General features: G+C 32.2%; 2 protein-coding genes across 4 annotated transcripts in view; one reads left to right on the top strand and one right to left on the bottom strand.

Moving 5' to 3' along the window:
* LOC127881807 (uncharacterized) overlaps nt 1-3,044 on the bottom strand; it is a 116,795-nt gene extending 113,751 nt beyond the window's left edge. The window contains exons 1-3 of the mRNA XM_052429940.1: nt 2,788-3,044; nt 2,030-2,102; nt 671-781 (exon numbers count right to left, since the gene is read on the bottom strand). Coding sequence (XP_052285900.1) covers nt 671-781; nt 2,030-2,102; nt 2,788-2,936 — 333 coding nt within the window. The 5' untranslated portion in view covers nt 2,937-3,044. The remainder of the gene's footprint in view (nt 1-670; nt 782-2,029; nt 2,103-2,787) is intronic.
* Nucleotides 3,045-3,367: 323 nt separating this feature from the next.
* Nucleotides 3,368-16,212, top strand: part of LOC127832488 (nischarin-like) — a 45,331-nt gene continuing 32,486 nt past the window's right edge. For 2 of the 3 annotated variants that reach the window (XM_052357990.1, XM_052357988.1), the window contains exons 1-5: nt 3,368-3,501; nt 12,159-12,242; nt 12,934-13,116; nt 13,774-13,822; nt 14,351-14,368. In XM_052357990.1, coding sequence (XP_052213950.1) covers nt 3,415-3,501; nt 12,159-12,242; nt 12,934-13,116; nt 13,774-13,822; nt 14,351-14,368 — 421 coding nt within the window. In that variant the 5' untranslated portion in view covers nt 3,368-3,414. The remainder of the gene's footprint in view (nt 3,502-12,158; nt 12,243-12,933; nt 13,117-13,773; nt 13,823-14,350; nt 14,369-16,212) is intronic. The other variant, XM_052357989.1, reaches the window with a different exon arrangement.

Genomic DNA, 16,212 nt, shown 5'->3' with positions numbered 1-16,212 from the left:
CGGTTATTGTAGGAAAATATGTACGTCACAATCGGCTCGGGGCGCTAATTTGTCTTTGCTGCATTTTATGAAATTCGGCTTTAATGTATAATTTTTCTTGCCTATTTTGTGTTATTGTAACATCAATATATTACAATTAAACACATATAAAAAATCGTATATACCCGCTTTAATGCAAGTGCGTAAAATGTTGTAACAGATATGTTTGCAGTCTGCACAGGCTAATCAGAGATGACACTTTCCGCTATTATGGAATTCTTTGTTTAAATAAGTATTTTCTAAATGAAAATCAAGTCTAGGAAGGAGTTGTCCCTGTTTAGCCTGTGCAGACTGCACAGACTAATCTGAGACAACACTTTTGCATGCATTAGGCATCTAGTGTTTTATAGTTTATACACTATTGTGTATGTGACTTTTATAAACATCATCTCAAGTGAGTATTATCTAATGATATAAACAACTCAACATGTGTGTACACAACGAAGTTTAATATATAAGTGCGGCATCAGAAACAGGGTACAGAGTTAACATTGTTGGAAGCTATGGTCCATTGCACAATACAAATAGTGGTAGATAGAGTCTGTTTCATAATAGAACATCTGGGACAACACCTTTACTTGCATTAAGCACACCCTCATGTCTGTCATGAGAGTCAATTGATTAAAAATACCTGGTGTAAAAGTAGTGGAAGACTGTCAGGCTTGTATTCGAGGCACTCGGCATTCATCATTTCCTCTCTCATCACCTCAGATTGAATAACAAGTGGCTGAGCCTGACTCACCTAAAAAGAAACAAAAAAATCCAGATATGACAAAAAATCCCAATTCAATTTGATTTTTTTTATTTTAAGAAGTGCCTTATGATTATTTTACTTCAATTTTATTTCCATTTATCTAACAAAATATATAACACAATCATTAAATAGCATTTTCAATAAAATGTCCTGAAAAAAGGCCTAAAATACTATCCAATAACAGATTTAGTACAGCAAATTAATAGCATGACCAGGGCTAGACACTAATGGTGGTCCGTTGACCCAGGGTCAGTAAAAAATAAGGAGGACCAGTGAAACTAGAAATTTGGTTGATCCGTGGGACCAGTTAAAAATCCTGGCTTATTGTGAAATACTGGTGGAAAGCCATTTTCATCTATAAAACAACTTTATATGTTCATAATAAACCGACTATTTCATCATTATTTTATGGGCCGACTCGAGACCGGGATAAAAATAGCAACATATTGGAAATTTCAATTTTTCTAGATGCCCGGATGACAAAAACTTGTTGTCGCATCAAAAAATCGATTTGCGATCCGCAAATGTCTCCAGAAAATGTCTCCGGACCTCGCTGTGATCGATACACAAATTAACATAAAATTCTAACTGTTCGGATCGTGAAATGAACAAAATGGTATTTATTATTTTGAAAAAGCAGCAATAATCAGCATTTTATTGATCTTAATACGATCAGAATATACTTAGTTTACTGTAAGAATTTATACTGGAGGGCGCAGAATAATGTTTTGATATTGCCGGAGAGTAAACGTTCGTATTTTCAAGATTACAGGTTTTCGAGATGTGGAATTTCATTACAGGGGTGGTTGAACCTACGCCTAAAAACCTAAAACTAATGAAGAGAAGCTTGAAGTACAGCGAAAATATGAAAGGGATATCGAGATAGTTTAGTAGATAGTATAGTTTTCTTTTTATAAATGCACAATACATTGTGGATAGTCCGGAAAGTAAGTTGAAATTTAAGTAAAATAACAGAGAAGTTGTTGGACCACTTGAAATCTTTGAGGACCAGTAATTTCTGAAAGCTGCTGGTCCTTTGGGTCAGAAGGTAAAAAAAGTTAGTGTCAAGCCCTGATGACACTTCAACAATAATTAAAGCAAACATAATAGTATGCATGTGTTCTATTGATTTCTGGCTTTAAAAACTATACACATATTGCTACAATTATAAATAATGTAAACAAACATGCAATTTAAGTGATTTTGAATAACGTATCAGTAAAGATTGCCACAAACCTCCATGGCTCTTTCCACAACACTTTTCCTTCCTTCACGATAAAATAAAGCATCTCTGGGAAGAGGTACAGAGCTGAAACAATTAATTTAAATTATAAATCCTTTTTGAGTTTAAAAACCATTGTAGGAAGTTAGGTAATAGATTTCATTTGTCAATAGGGTTATATTTTATCAGGAATTTAGTTGGTCATGTAATTGCCTACCAATTTAGGGTTTCAATTAAAACTTAATAAACATTAATATAAACTTCAGTGTTATAAAATGCATATGCAATTACACAATTAAATGGTTAGAAAAATACCAGAATATTGTTTTTCCATTTTAAAACATAATAATGGTAGTTTTTGGACACATTTCCTAAGTGATCTACATTTTCTTTCCTTAGTGTTTCTTGCTAAAATTATTTATTTAAACAATAAAAAAATCTAGATAAAAAATATCCACTTTCACACAATAATTTCTATCTTGTTACTTCCAATATTATCAATTATTACCATGCAGTTTTAAAAATTTCAATACTTTCAAAATAAACTCTTTGCTGCTGAATTTAACAAATAATATAGTATTACCTAATCCATTAAATGACAAAAAGCCTGTGTAAGCGACCTTGTTGAAATGGCTTGGGCATGCCCAATTAAAATTTTGCACTTCATGTGATAAAAAAGGACATGATTCAAGGAAAGGCAAAAATTGTGGACCTCTGACAATAATCCTTAATAATCTTGCATAAAATTGCTTTAAATGTCATCTATGATTACCTCAAAGCCTTGGATGGCGTGTCTGTAACAATATCACTCTCGTCGATTTCTTGTCGCAACTCCTCAAGCTCTTTTTTCAGATCTTGTTCCAAATCAAGAACCTTTTCAGTGCTGGATGGGCGATACAAATCTGACAGATGCAAAGCCATTTTGAATTTGAGGTCTCTAAATCAGTCCTGGTTACTTTCAGTAAGCTGGATCCCATCCGACTGAATGTTTCGGATGCGTGCACAATTATCGACCCATTGTTGAAATCTGTAATTGATAAAGTCAAAATCATAGCACAAAATTCAATGACAATATTGCATTAAGAAGTGCAAAAATATCCGAAAATATCCATATCCGGATACTGCTTCAGTAGACTTAAAACTTTATGTACGCACTACATGTGTACTTGATTACGAATCACATATTTTATTTTTGTGAAATGATATATGTCAAATGACCTTTCACATAGATGATATCAATTCATAAAATAAATTCACCTTTATTTTGAAAAACTACTTATCAAAACAGGTGCGATGAGTCGCTAGCAACACAAAGGGACACTACTCGAAATATCGTCTATTGGTAGAGGGCGTTGTCGTAAACAATGATAGTTCCGGGTTTCTATTTACATATGTGAAAATGGCTCATTTCGGTAAAGATATTGATAACATTACATCCACCAGCTCTATTCAGATCAAAGGAACAGAGACAAACGATGCCGTCACGGTAATATCTAAGCCAGTCAAGCGCAAACCAAATGAATAACTGACTTATTTCATTCGTACTCTGACTTTTCATACCATTTTCTATAAAAGCATTATTGCAAAAATAAGGTAATTTAATGTGTACATGATGGAAGATGCATGTGTTGATTCGTATTATTGTTTAGTTATCAATATAACTACTTAACATGAAAAGCAATTTCAAAGCAAACCAATCCTTTAACACAACATGTATATGTGAGCAGGAAACTTTGTTGTCAGTTAATTGGTGTCATAAATTCGGGCGTGTATAAAACGCGGATTTTAGTGCAGACTGCAAATTGCAGACTGCGTTATCGGGCCATAAAATGCAGACAATATAGACATTGTTGCAGACAATATAGATATCGTTGGAAAACGCAGACAATATAGAAATAGAAGGAATACGCAGCCAATATAGCTTATATGCTACATTGAACTATTAATTAAAGACTTGTAATGTTTATTGCATTTAGTTGAATTAAGGAATTTAGGAACCTAGAACATTTTGAAACGTAATATCAAACAGTTTAAATTGAATCTTGATACCAGGAGGTTTATTGCACAAAAATGTATACAATCTATAAATAAAAAAGAATAAAAAGTTGTATGTAAAAATATTTAATGAATGTATATACACATTTTATTGCTTGCAACTTATATAAATAATTTGAAATTCTACTTTAAATTAAGTGCCATGGTGATCTATATTTGTTTTAAATAATGAAATATATAAGCATTATATGTGTTGAGCTCATTAAAGAATACACAGCTTTTAGCGCAGCCAATATATATAAAGAAGGAAAACATATTAGGTCAATGTTTTCGCGACGATGGGCATCATTTATTTTAAATAATGAAATATAAAGCATTTTAGGCGTTGAATTCATGAAATTGTATGTTGAATTTATTTATATTAATTAAGAATCCTAGATGTTCTGTATCAAGATGAAGACATGATAATTTGTTTTCATGAGCACATGAGTAATTAATATTGTATTAACATAATTATATAAAATGTATATATGTTTAATGTATGTATAGATTAAACGTTTATTGTTTTTAACGCAGCCAATATAGACATCGCTGCAAATTGCAGGCTGCCTTATCCGGCATAAAACGCAGCCAATATAGACATTGTTGCAATAAATATAGATATTGTTGGAAAACACAGACAATATAGAAATCGTTGGAAAACTTAGACAATATAGAAAATTAATAGAAGGAATATGCAGCCAATATAGAAATAGAAGGCAAAAACGTGTGAAATTTGAGAATGACTGTATCAAGAATTCGAAGGTTTTAATTAACATTATATGTATGAAAGTGTTTAAGGTCCATACAATTTTAAAACCTTGAACCTAATATATTTTAAAACAGAATATCAAACAAGTTGAAGTTAATCTTGATACCGAGAGGTTTATTGCACACAAATGTACAATTTAAATTCGACTTTAAATTAAATGCATAAGTAGGAAGGCAGCTGACAGCGCAGCCTATATATATATATAGGGAAAACGCAGCTTTTAGCGCAGCCAATATAGATATAGAAGGAAAACAGATTAGGTCAAGGTTTCGCGACGGTGGTCATTATTTATATTAAATGATGAAATATAAAAAGCATTATATGTGTTGAACTCATTAAAGAATTGGATTGTACCTTGTTGTGTGTTGTCATCCATAAATTAATCCTCATCCTAGGAAAAAAATAAGCCATCATATTTTTGACACGTAACTAAGTTTTATCTTGTTAGAACTGAAGAACGATATGAGGAGCTTAAGAATAAACAAAAGGCCGTTTGAAAGGAGTGTTATACATGTTAAACCAGGGGTCTGTAACAGTATGTCCGATTATCCTTTATTTTGGTAAAGCGCGTTCGAAAAAGGTGTGAACTTTGTCAACGTAATATACAAATGTTATAAATGTGACACCTGTTGACTAACTTCTCAATATTTGATATTTGTAGACGTTAGAAGGATGCCAGTTACCGGGGTTTCAACTTCACTAAATTTGTCTGAAGGCTTATGTAACTTATGCACGTAGATATGTTCGTGTAGTAATAGACACGAAGGCCTCACATCACAAATTTAATAAATAAATTCATTTGCACGTAATGTAAACGTCTGTGTTACTCAACAAATATAATCAAAATATAAACAATGCAAATTTCTTTAAAATAATTTCTTTTCCATATTAAATTCTATCAGCAACAACAATAATATTGGAACAATAAGAAGAGACTTCCTTTAAACAGAATATACAATACAAGCGGAAAGTGTTGTCCCAAATTAGCCTGTGCGGACTGCACAGCAACAACAATGATAGTGAAACAACAAAATAGCAATCACCAAAACACTAACCAATATAATAACAATATAAGCAATGTATTTTCTCTGTACTGTGCATAGTGTAATTTTTTCGGATTAGTTGTGAGCACAAAATGATATAATTTAAGGACCAATCAACGATGATATTAAATTAATATGCAAACAAATGCTTAACGATAACAAACGTTCTAAAAATTGTTTTTAAGTATTTATCATTAAAGTATGACAACTATTGGCATTACCATGGGTTCAGAGATCAAACCTTTTCGCACAGCTTCTGAAAATCGCGACTATCGGTTATGCTGTATGTGCATTTTAATATCGTCTGCAAAAATGCAATTGAAAATTCAAAAACGTTAAGTCAAAGATAAATTAAATAAGTAATTCTGACAAATTAGTTACATGCAAACGCATTGTTAGTTGTTAACAGAATTTTACTTTCATTTTCGCATGATTTTCAGAAAGTTCCCAGAAAGCACGTTTTTTGCATGAAAGCGTGTATGACGCGATTAATTGTTGCTCTGTATCCTATTGCATTTAATCTAAATTTAAATCCACTTGTCTATAAATGGCCTCATTTCATGTTTTAATTGATGTTGTTATTATATTGGATTATCAGATATATATGCACATTCGAAAAGCGGCATGTACATGTATACAGTTAATCGATACATATTTCTTCTTTCAATTTCACATCCCTAAAACTAAATACACACAATGGGTAATTTTTGTCGGTGTTTAATTCCTTTCACGGGAGGGTTTTTGTCCGTCCCCGTTTTTTTTATGGGAGACTTTTGTCTATTATGAAATGACCGCACGCAACAAACAATATTTTAATTTTCTTTGATTCATGGACAAAAGGGCATTAAACCACATAAAATTTAATTTTGCGTGTTATACGTGTAAAACTGATTAATTACAATATAGATTTACTTCATGTGCAGTATACAACACCTTTTACACCATTATCCGTAATGTGACAGACATTTAAGTAAAACTAATTTATTAACATACCAAATAACTTAAATTGATTAATGTTTGGCAATTTCAATTTATGTTCGTTGTATTTAACACCTTTCACACCTCACGAACAGACATATTATTGGAGAAAAACACTGACCACAAGTTTAAAAGTGACGTTAAAGTGACCATGGGGCCATGTCTATTATGGGAAGCTTAATTAGAATGATACCAGAGAGATAATAGCTATTTTGTATCAAACCCTGTCAATCAGACACATTTTAGTCTCTTAAATAACGTCATATGATTCCGATTTAATCGATGCGCCAATTTAAGTAAAATCATCAACTTGTGCATTTTAAATTGCATGTTACAGAACGCTTTCATATTTTTGGTTACTGCACTACATTTTTTTATATGCTTTGAAGTGTCCCACGTTTTCCATGGTGGGAAATAATGATGATTTACTTTTCAGCAATGCTTTTTTTGTATTTTAACAATAATTTCATTTTTAAATTATTATTTTATTTATGCAAGCAATTGAATAACAATTAACGTTTGTTTGCAACTTCAACAAAATATTTAATATACAAACATAACAAATATATTCTTAATGAACAAGAATGGACATTGTTAGAACTTTGAAAATGTAGTCACACAGTTTGATATCCATAATAATGGCATTTCTTGGATGATATTTCTGATAATCATTAAATCATATATTATATTTTACAGCTCTATGTGAAATAGCTCGTTTAGCACTTCTTAATTTGAACCATCCCCCCCCCAATAAAACAGCGGTTGCCTACACTGGGTATAAGCGACCTGCTGTGGTGATCCCTGTCTTATCAACGCAATAAGGCTACGTTACTCCAATAATTGTGAATGAATTGTATGTACATTAATGGTTTATTTATTCCCATAATCAGCGATACATGCAGTTGGAAAAATGAATCATATCATAAATACATATACACAATGAGATGAAGTTTGGCTATACAGAGAATTACTGTATGATTTATTGATTATGTTATTCCACAAGTAAAGGCAAGTAAATTATAACACATAAAAATCAATAAATCAATGACATCTTTTCGTTTTATCATTGCAATATCGCTAAATTTCGATACTTTATGGATACGTTTTACAGACTTTGTTGACATAATTTGTTTAAATAATACTATGTGTTAAGATCTCTATAAATCGGACAATCGGAAATTAAATTCAGATTCAATCGTACCAGTAGTACACTCTTTACACTCAAGATCATTAACGTTAAAAATATTAAATCTCCCTCTTTCTATTTCTAAGTGATGCGAACACAATTGGAATATACTCAATGCAATTCTGTGTTTTCATCATCTAAGTAGGTTCCAAAACGAAATTCTTTTTCAAATGTTATAATATTTAAGCTTACTTTGAGACTCTAGATTTCAAACCAAGTTTGAATGCAAAGATCACGGACTCAGCGTCTAAGCATACAAATTTAATCGATTTTGTGATTCTGATGCAACCTTACATTAATTAAACCAAGTGAATCAAGTGTAATAAAAAATTGTTATATATAAAGCGCAATCGGACTTTGGCCTTTAATTTTATGCAATTATTTCGCAGTATTCCGCGCTCGGCCGCTGATGGTGTTTTGTAATATATACAATAGTGATAAGATACAGTAGCAGACAGCAGGCATCAGGTTGATAAGAAGGCGAGGAACTGAAGATCTTCTATTATTTCAATCTTTAAGTCAACATTTATTATTACTATAATTTTTTTAATGCACCAAATCTTAAAAATATTAAGATCTTAAAAATATTTAGTTTTGCTTTATTTTATCGTAAATTTATCTTCAATAAAGTTACATTTTAAATTCAATTTACATTTTTTTGTTTGGTACTCTTGATTTTACACCAATACTAAAGGGCTCGTTCTTTACATGGGACGGATAATGTGAAGTAATATAAAAGCAAATATCGCCATAAAAAGAAAATACCATAGAAAATCATAGAAAAAAACACTGTTTTGCCAAACAGGCGACTTGTTGAAGCATTTCGCGTTGCAATGATGCGAGTCAAATCTTTCGCGTATATCTATTATAGAACCGATATGTCTGTTTTCTAGTAACCAAGCATTAATTTATATCGAACTTGTTATGGTTTCATTTATTTGAAAATGTCAATTTTAGTGTAGTTTAATTTATTATACATTTAATTGTAACAAAGAAATTGCAAAAAAATAGCTTTAACATTTTTTACCCAAGTAACAGTTCATATGGCATCAACACTAGTATATGGGCCTTCATCTCAATTATGATCCAATTAACAGGTAATGTCAACGTGTTACACAAGAGAGTTATGATGAGATGTCACAAGTACCCAAACTACTACCCCTGCAAATGTGACTATAGCATCAAATTCAACTATTAATTTTACTTTAAGTTGCAATATTAATAAAATGCCTATTAAGATGCCAGTAAGAACAACTAAACAAGTCTAAACAATAAAACATCAGTACATTCTGTGCTGTACACTGTCGTCTTCGGAACGGATTTATATTTATAATTATACAGTCTGTTAATATTTCTTTTTTCGTATATATAAAGGAATGTGTAAGGTTGATATAGTCAGCTATACAACGTAAGTTATTGTTTGTATTATTTCTATCTAGACCGTATAAAAATGAATAATAAAAATGAAGTGAAGAGGTAAATCTAAAGACGAAATTCCATAAGTATAGCTCCAATGAAATGTAAGAATGTTTCATAATAATATGGTTTTATTCATACACAAAAGCAACAGGTAACGTTAACTCACCTTGCAGGAGGGCACCATTTCGAAAATCGTATCTTCTTCCCAAAGATCTACCGTTGTGAATCCAGAGAATGATAATGTTAGAATGTCATCACATTTTAGGTCTGGTGCATATACTTCACCTGACTGTGTCCGAAAATCAAAGCCATTCTTTAACACTCACTATACGAACTACACAAACTTATAATATATACACAAACTGTCGAAGCACACGATAACACTATAGGCACAATATACGCAATAAATAACACAAAAAACTGAAACACAAATTACACAAAACACGTATTCCAAATATCGCACTAAACACACACAAAAAACTGTTGAAAAGCACGAAAAAGCACTATACACACAATACACACAAAACACGTATTCCAAATATCTCACTGATCACTTACAGCACTGATATTACAAGTAACACAGAAATGAAATGGATAAAAAAAATCCGATATAAATATACGGCTAAGAGTTACTCTCTTAAATATAACAACTTTTAACAATATGTGCGAAATTCCATTCCTAAGATTGCAAATATAATTCACTTTTAAGTTATCTGAGCAAATAAAAACCCGGTATAATTTAGGGTCTTTTGGTTTGAAATTCAAAGGGAAGTATTAATTGGCAGCTAATTGTACATCTTTAAATTCACACTTAGCAAAAATCTCATAAAATAAAATTAGTCACAAACAACAAAATTAGTCATAAACAACATCAAATGTAATAAGTTTTGCCTGCTATCTCTATATTGGCTGCGTTTTTCTTTTATTATGCCCCCCTTCGAAGAAGAGGGGGTATATTGCTTTGCACATGTAGGTCGGTCGATCTGTCGGTCGGTCCATCCACCAGGTGGTTTCCGGATGATAACTCAAGAACGCTTAGGCCTAGGATAATGAAACTTCCTAGGTACATTGATCATGACTCGCAGATGACCCCTATTGATTTTGAGGTCATTAGGTCAAAGGTCACCGTGACCCGAAATAGTAAAATGGTTTCCGGATGATAACTCAGAGCGCTTATGCCTAGGATCATGAAACTTAATAGGTAGATTGATCATGACTTGCAGATGACCCCTATTGATTTTCAGGTCACTAGGTCAAAGGTCAAGGTCACGGTGACCCGAAATAGTGAAATGGTTTCCTGATGATAACTCAAGAATGCTTATGGCTACGATCATGAAACTTCATAGGTAGATTGATCATGACTGGCAGATGACCCCTATTGATTTTCAGGTCACTAGGTCAAAGGTCTAGGTCACGGTGACCCGAAATAGTAAAATGGTTTTCGGATGATAACTCAAGAACACTTATGGCTAGGATCATGAAACTTCATAGGTACATTGATTATGACTCACAGATGACCCCTATTGATTATCAGGTCACTAGGTCAAAGGTCAAGGTCACAGTGACAAAAAACATATTCACACAATGGCTGTCACTACAACGGAGAGCCCATATGGGGGGCATGCATGTTTTACAAACAGCCCTTGTTTGTATATTGTCTGCGTTTTCCAACGATATCTATATTGTCTGCGTTTTCCAACGATATCTATATCGGCTGCAAGGATGTCTATATTGGCTGCGTTTTATGCCCGATAATGCAGCTTGCAATTTGCAATGATGTCTATATTGTCTGCATTGAAAACAACAATACGTTCAATCTATACATACATTATACATGCATATATTTTATATAATTATGATAATACATTTTTAATTACTCATGTGCTCATAAAAACAAATTATTATGTCTTCATCTTGATACAGAAAATCATAATACTTGTATAAATGTAAATATACTGCCATTTTAGCGATAAAAAATGATAAGTTTTAAAATTGTATGGACCTTTACCACTTTCATACATATACATGTACTTTTTATTAAAACCTTTTAATTATTTATACAGTCATTCTCATATTGCACACGTTTTTGCCTTCTATCCCTATACTGTCTGCGTATTCCTTCTATTGCTATATTGGCTGCGTTTTCCAACGATTTCTATATTGCCTGCAACGATGTCTGTATTGGCTGCGTTGAAAACAACAATACTTTTAATCTGTACATACACTATACATACATACATTTCACACATAATTATGTTAATACAATCAAAACAAATTATTATGTCTTCATCTTGATACAAAAAATCTAAATACGTGTATATTTATACTGCCATTTTAGCGATTAAAAGCGATAATTTAAGTCTTTATATTGTTTGGACATTTACCACTTTCATACATATACTGTTAATTAAAACCTTAGAATTATTGATAAGGTAATTCTCTCTAATTTCACCCTTTTTGCCTTCTATTTTTATATTGGCTGCGTATTCCTTCTATTTCTATATTGTCTGCGTTTTCCAACGATATCTATATTGTCTGCAACCATGTCTATATTGTCTGCGTTTTATGGCCCGATAACGCAGTCTTCAATTTGCAGTCTGCGCTAAAATCCGCGTTTTATATAGACCCCATAAATTTACATGCTGATTGTCATGTGGTCGTATTCATTTGATATACATAGCAAGAATAATCTCTTCTTTGTTCTTTTTCAGATCTACATTATACAAGTCAATGTAGGGCCTTACTCATGGACTGTGAAACATAGATACAGCGACTTTCATGATTTGCATGAAAAGGTCAGTATAAGATATAAGAACAGTTTTGGATTTTTTTTGCGGATTTTCACTGATTGACTCCTGATTGGTCATTGCTGTCTCCGGTACTGCTTAAATGTAACCCCCGTACTCTTCAGTATACTTAAATGTACCCCGGGTACTCTTAAGTATACTTTAATGTACCCTGGGTACAGAAAATATTATAAAACATACCCAGGAATTAAAACTCTAAATTAGTCTTTTCGTATATTTTTTAAAATTAATTATGTTCATATTTATCTCAATGTTCTGTCAAATGGCCTCTATATAAATTGAAATTCCTACTGAAAAAAAACGTTGAGGCAGGTTTTGTTCAAAGAGATATTTTTTTTCGTATTCCATAATGCATTTTTTTGGAGGGATTACAACTTGGTTACAGTCTAAATTGGCATTAGTATATTTTCTGTACCCGGGGTACGTTCAAGTATATGTAGAGTTCCCGGGTTACATTAAAGTAGTTCCTGAGCCAATAATGACCAATTAAGAATTAGTGAAGATGGTTTTGGATTATGTCTATTGATCAGTCATTATAAAGATTTCCAACAGTTTTTACTAAATGTTTGAAAAATTTACTATGTTTTGCTAATGAAATAACAACATATTCAAATATGTTTATTTTCATTTAAAAAAACATACACAGATGGACAAATTAACTTCACAATATTTTGTACAGCTGTGCTCAGGCAGCAGACTGGACAAGAATCTTCTTCCGCCTAAGAAGTTGTTTGGAAACCAGTCGGAAACCTTCATTCGGAAGAGGCAGCACGATCTGGAGGTGTACCTGCAAACCGTTCTGCATTTCGTCTCTCACAAGATGCCCAGCTGTTTTGCCTCATTTCTCGAGTTTGAAAATTATGTAGGTCGAAACACTTTCCTTGGATGAGGAAATTGTTTAACTCTTTGCCACTCTGAAGGAAAGTTAAGCTGTATGCAACCAGAATAAAACCCAAATAGCCTGTGAGTAAGTTAACTCACAAGTTGTTCATGTTTCATGCTGTTTTCTGCTCAGCATTATTTAAGGGGTTGGAAATGGAGCCTCAAAAACTTATAGTGAAAGGTCTGTAACCCTTTGCATGCTGGGAAATTTGTCGTCTGCAAAAATGTTGTCTGCTGAATCTCTAAAATTAGCATTTTCTTTGATTTTTTTCAAAGAATACTATCTGAATAGAAAACAGTTTGGATCCTGATGAGACGCTACGTTCTGTGGCGTCTCATCTGGATCCAAACTGTTTGCAAAGGCCTTCAAAATTTGGTTCCCGCACTGAAAGAGTTAATTGAATTTAATTTTCTAAGCAACGACAAAAAACTCAGAATAAGTATAGGAGAGGTAAATGGTTAAATGGTTGTTTAATTCAGCTATATTGAATGTAATTGAATTTGATTAATTGTTGATTTATATTTAATGTGTGCGAAATGAAATCAGATTAGATTAAACAAACTAATAAAACAACACAAATATATTTTAATTTAATGCTTAACTGTTCAATGTCTGGTAAATATATCCAATTTTCAGGAAATACATGGAATCACCCAGCGGATGGCAGAAGAATTGTACAATAAAGGTAATTTAAATATTTTATACATCGGCCATTGCAGTCTGAGATAAATGTTTTAGAGCATATGCCATTCTGGCCACCTTAGGAAAGGCAGAACGCTAAACAGGTTTTCATAGGCCTAAAATTTCTTGTTAGAAATAATGAAAGAAAACAATATAGCAACAAATTAAAAACCAGATTATTAGACATATTGACATCCTTGGCATCTGAATCTATGTTCATCACATGGTTGGGCATGGCCTGATTTTCATGGGCCCAAACTGAATGTGACACCTTAGGTGTGTGGCTTATTGTCACATATTTTCAGGTTCCTTTTTGTTTGATGTTTAAACATCTACATTTGCAAATATAAAAAGAAATATAGCTCTATGTAAAAACTTGATAAAAAATAAATATTTAAAGGATGAAGTTACTTATTTTCTGTCATGTCATTTCTTAGAAATGTTATGTTTTAGACATTGTACTGTTAATCTGTAAAGGAAAGTAATATAACATCACTATAACAACCACTTGTAATCCTGTTTTTGTCTACAGGTTTTGTGATAAATAAAGGTATTAATTGATTTCTAATAACTGCTGCAGAGTGTTGTTTTTTGTACTTCCCTTTGTTAAACATGCTTTTATTTACCGGTAGTTTACAAATTTATAAACAACAAATTGCCCATAATGAAACAGCTTTAGTATCAAAATGTGTTTAGTTAAAATAGAACAGAACAGTGTCTTTATTATGTTCAAATTGTGTTTATTTAGATACCAAATAGAAAGATTTATATACATTAAAATAATGAGCTCAAGCTTTTGTTAAAATCTGGAAAATTTGGTACGAAATATGACATATCCTTTTTTAGTTAAGTATGACTGGCTTCATGATGCTTATAGATGATTTTATTTTATTTACTTTATTGATTGCCTTTTTCCCATTATTGTAATCAAGTACTTTTGTAGATAAGTCTTCTTGTTTGTTTATTTATTAAATCTTTAATATTTTCCTATTAGATTTGTTGAATAATTGTATTGAAATAATTTTAAGCAAATTGATTTTTTAGAAATATAAAATTATAAGAAACTATTTATCAATACTAAATAAAAGTATAAGAAATATTCTGCTTTTCAATAAAGCGTCACATCATTATTTTTTATGCCCCCGGTAGGGTTGCATATAGGAGTTGAACTGTCCATCTGTCCGAAAACTTAAACATTGCCCATAACTTTTGCAATAGTGAAGATAGCAACTTGATATTTGGCATGGTGTACGGAAGAAACCCCCTCCGGAACAAACCCCCTTCGCTAAAAACGCCAGGGCGGAAGAAACCCCCTTTCATAGTTTGCATACGCGGAAGAAACCCCCTCGCTAATTTTGCATAGGCGGAAGAAACCCCCGCGCTAGTTTTGCATAGGCGGAGGAAATCCCCTTCCATAGCGGAACAAATCCCCTTCCAGACGATTTAGTTACATTCAAACGCACGGTAATTGTTTACAGAAATTCACTTTCATTTTCAGAAAGTTCCCGGGAAGCATGATTGCATGATTTAAATTAATTTTTTATTAAGACGAATGCTTCGGTTATTGTAGGAAAATATGTACGAAATATCTTCGTCACTATCGGCTCTGGGCGCTAATTTTGTGTTTTTGTTATTTTTATCAAACTAGTACAAGTTAACGCATATAGAATGGTATAATCTCACTGAAACGAGTGCAAGACAAATTCACACGAGCATCTCATCATTAACAACTTGTGAACATACGGCCGGTACACCTCTTTACTCAGCACATAACAGTCTGGAAATAGATGTTTGCACCTCCATTTAATTATATAAAAGGTCCTTTAATGTACCGGCTATTGTAGATAATGATAAGAAGTTGTGTCATGATCGGCGCCTTTGCGGCTCGTGTGAAGTTATGTACAGTTTTTTTTAATTACATTAGCATTCGGCTATAATTGTGTGATTTTAGGGAATGATTTGATCTTTGTAAATGAATGTAAATATATGCCTGTTTATCATTAATAAATGCGTGTCTTTTTTCAACAACAAATTGTTTATTGCTTTTTAATATATGCTTGTTTGAGATCTTTGTAAATAAATGTAAATATATGCCTGTTTTATCATTAAATGCGTGTCCTTTTTTGCAACAACAATTTGTTTAATGTTTTCTAGTATATGCTTTGCATTGTATTTTTGTCTATTTTATCCTTCAATAATAATTCTTTCCCCCATTCATACATTATTCGTTTTATTACCATCTTGATTAATTCTTCACAGCTTGTGAACAAACGGCCGGTACACTTCTTTAATCAGATTTTCGCACCTTCATTCAATTATTACGATAACGTTGTTTGAGTTTCACAGATTGAATATTTAGTGTGTATCATTATCAACTTCATTAACAACTTGTGA

This window comes from Dreissena polymorpha, chromosome 5 (genome assembly GCF_020536995.1).
Source record: "Dreissena polymorpha isolate Duluth1 chromosome 5, UMN_Dpol_1.0, whole genome shotgun sequence".
Taxonomy (NCBI): Eukaryota; Metazoa; Mollusca; class Bivalvia; order Myida; family Dreissenidae; genus Dreissena; species Dreissena polymorpha.
The sequence above is the reverse complement of the archived record's forward strand: the minus strand, read 5'-3'. Positions and strand labels throughout refer to the sequence as shown.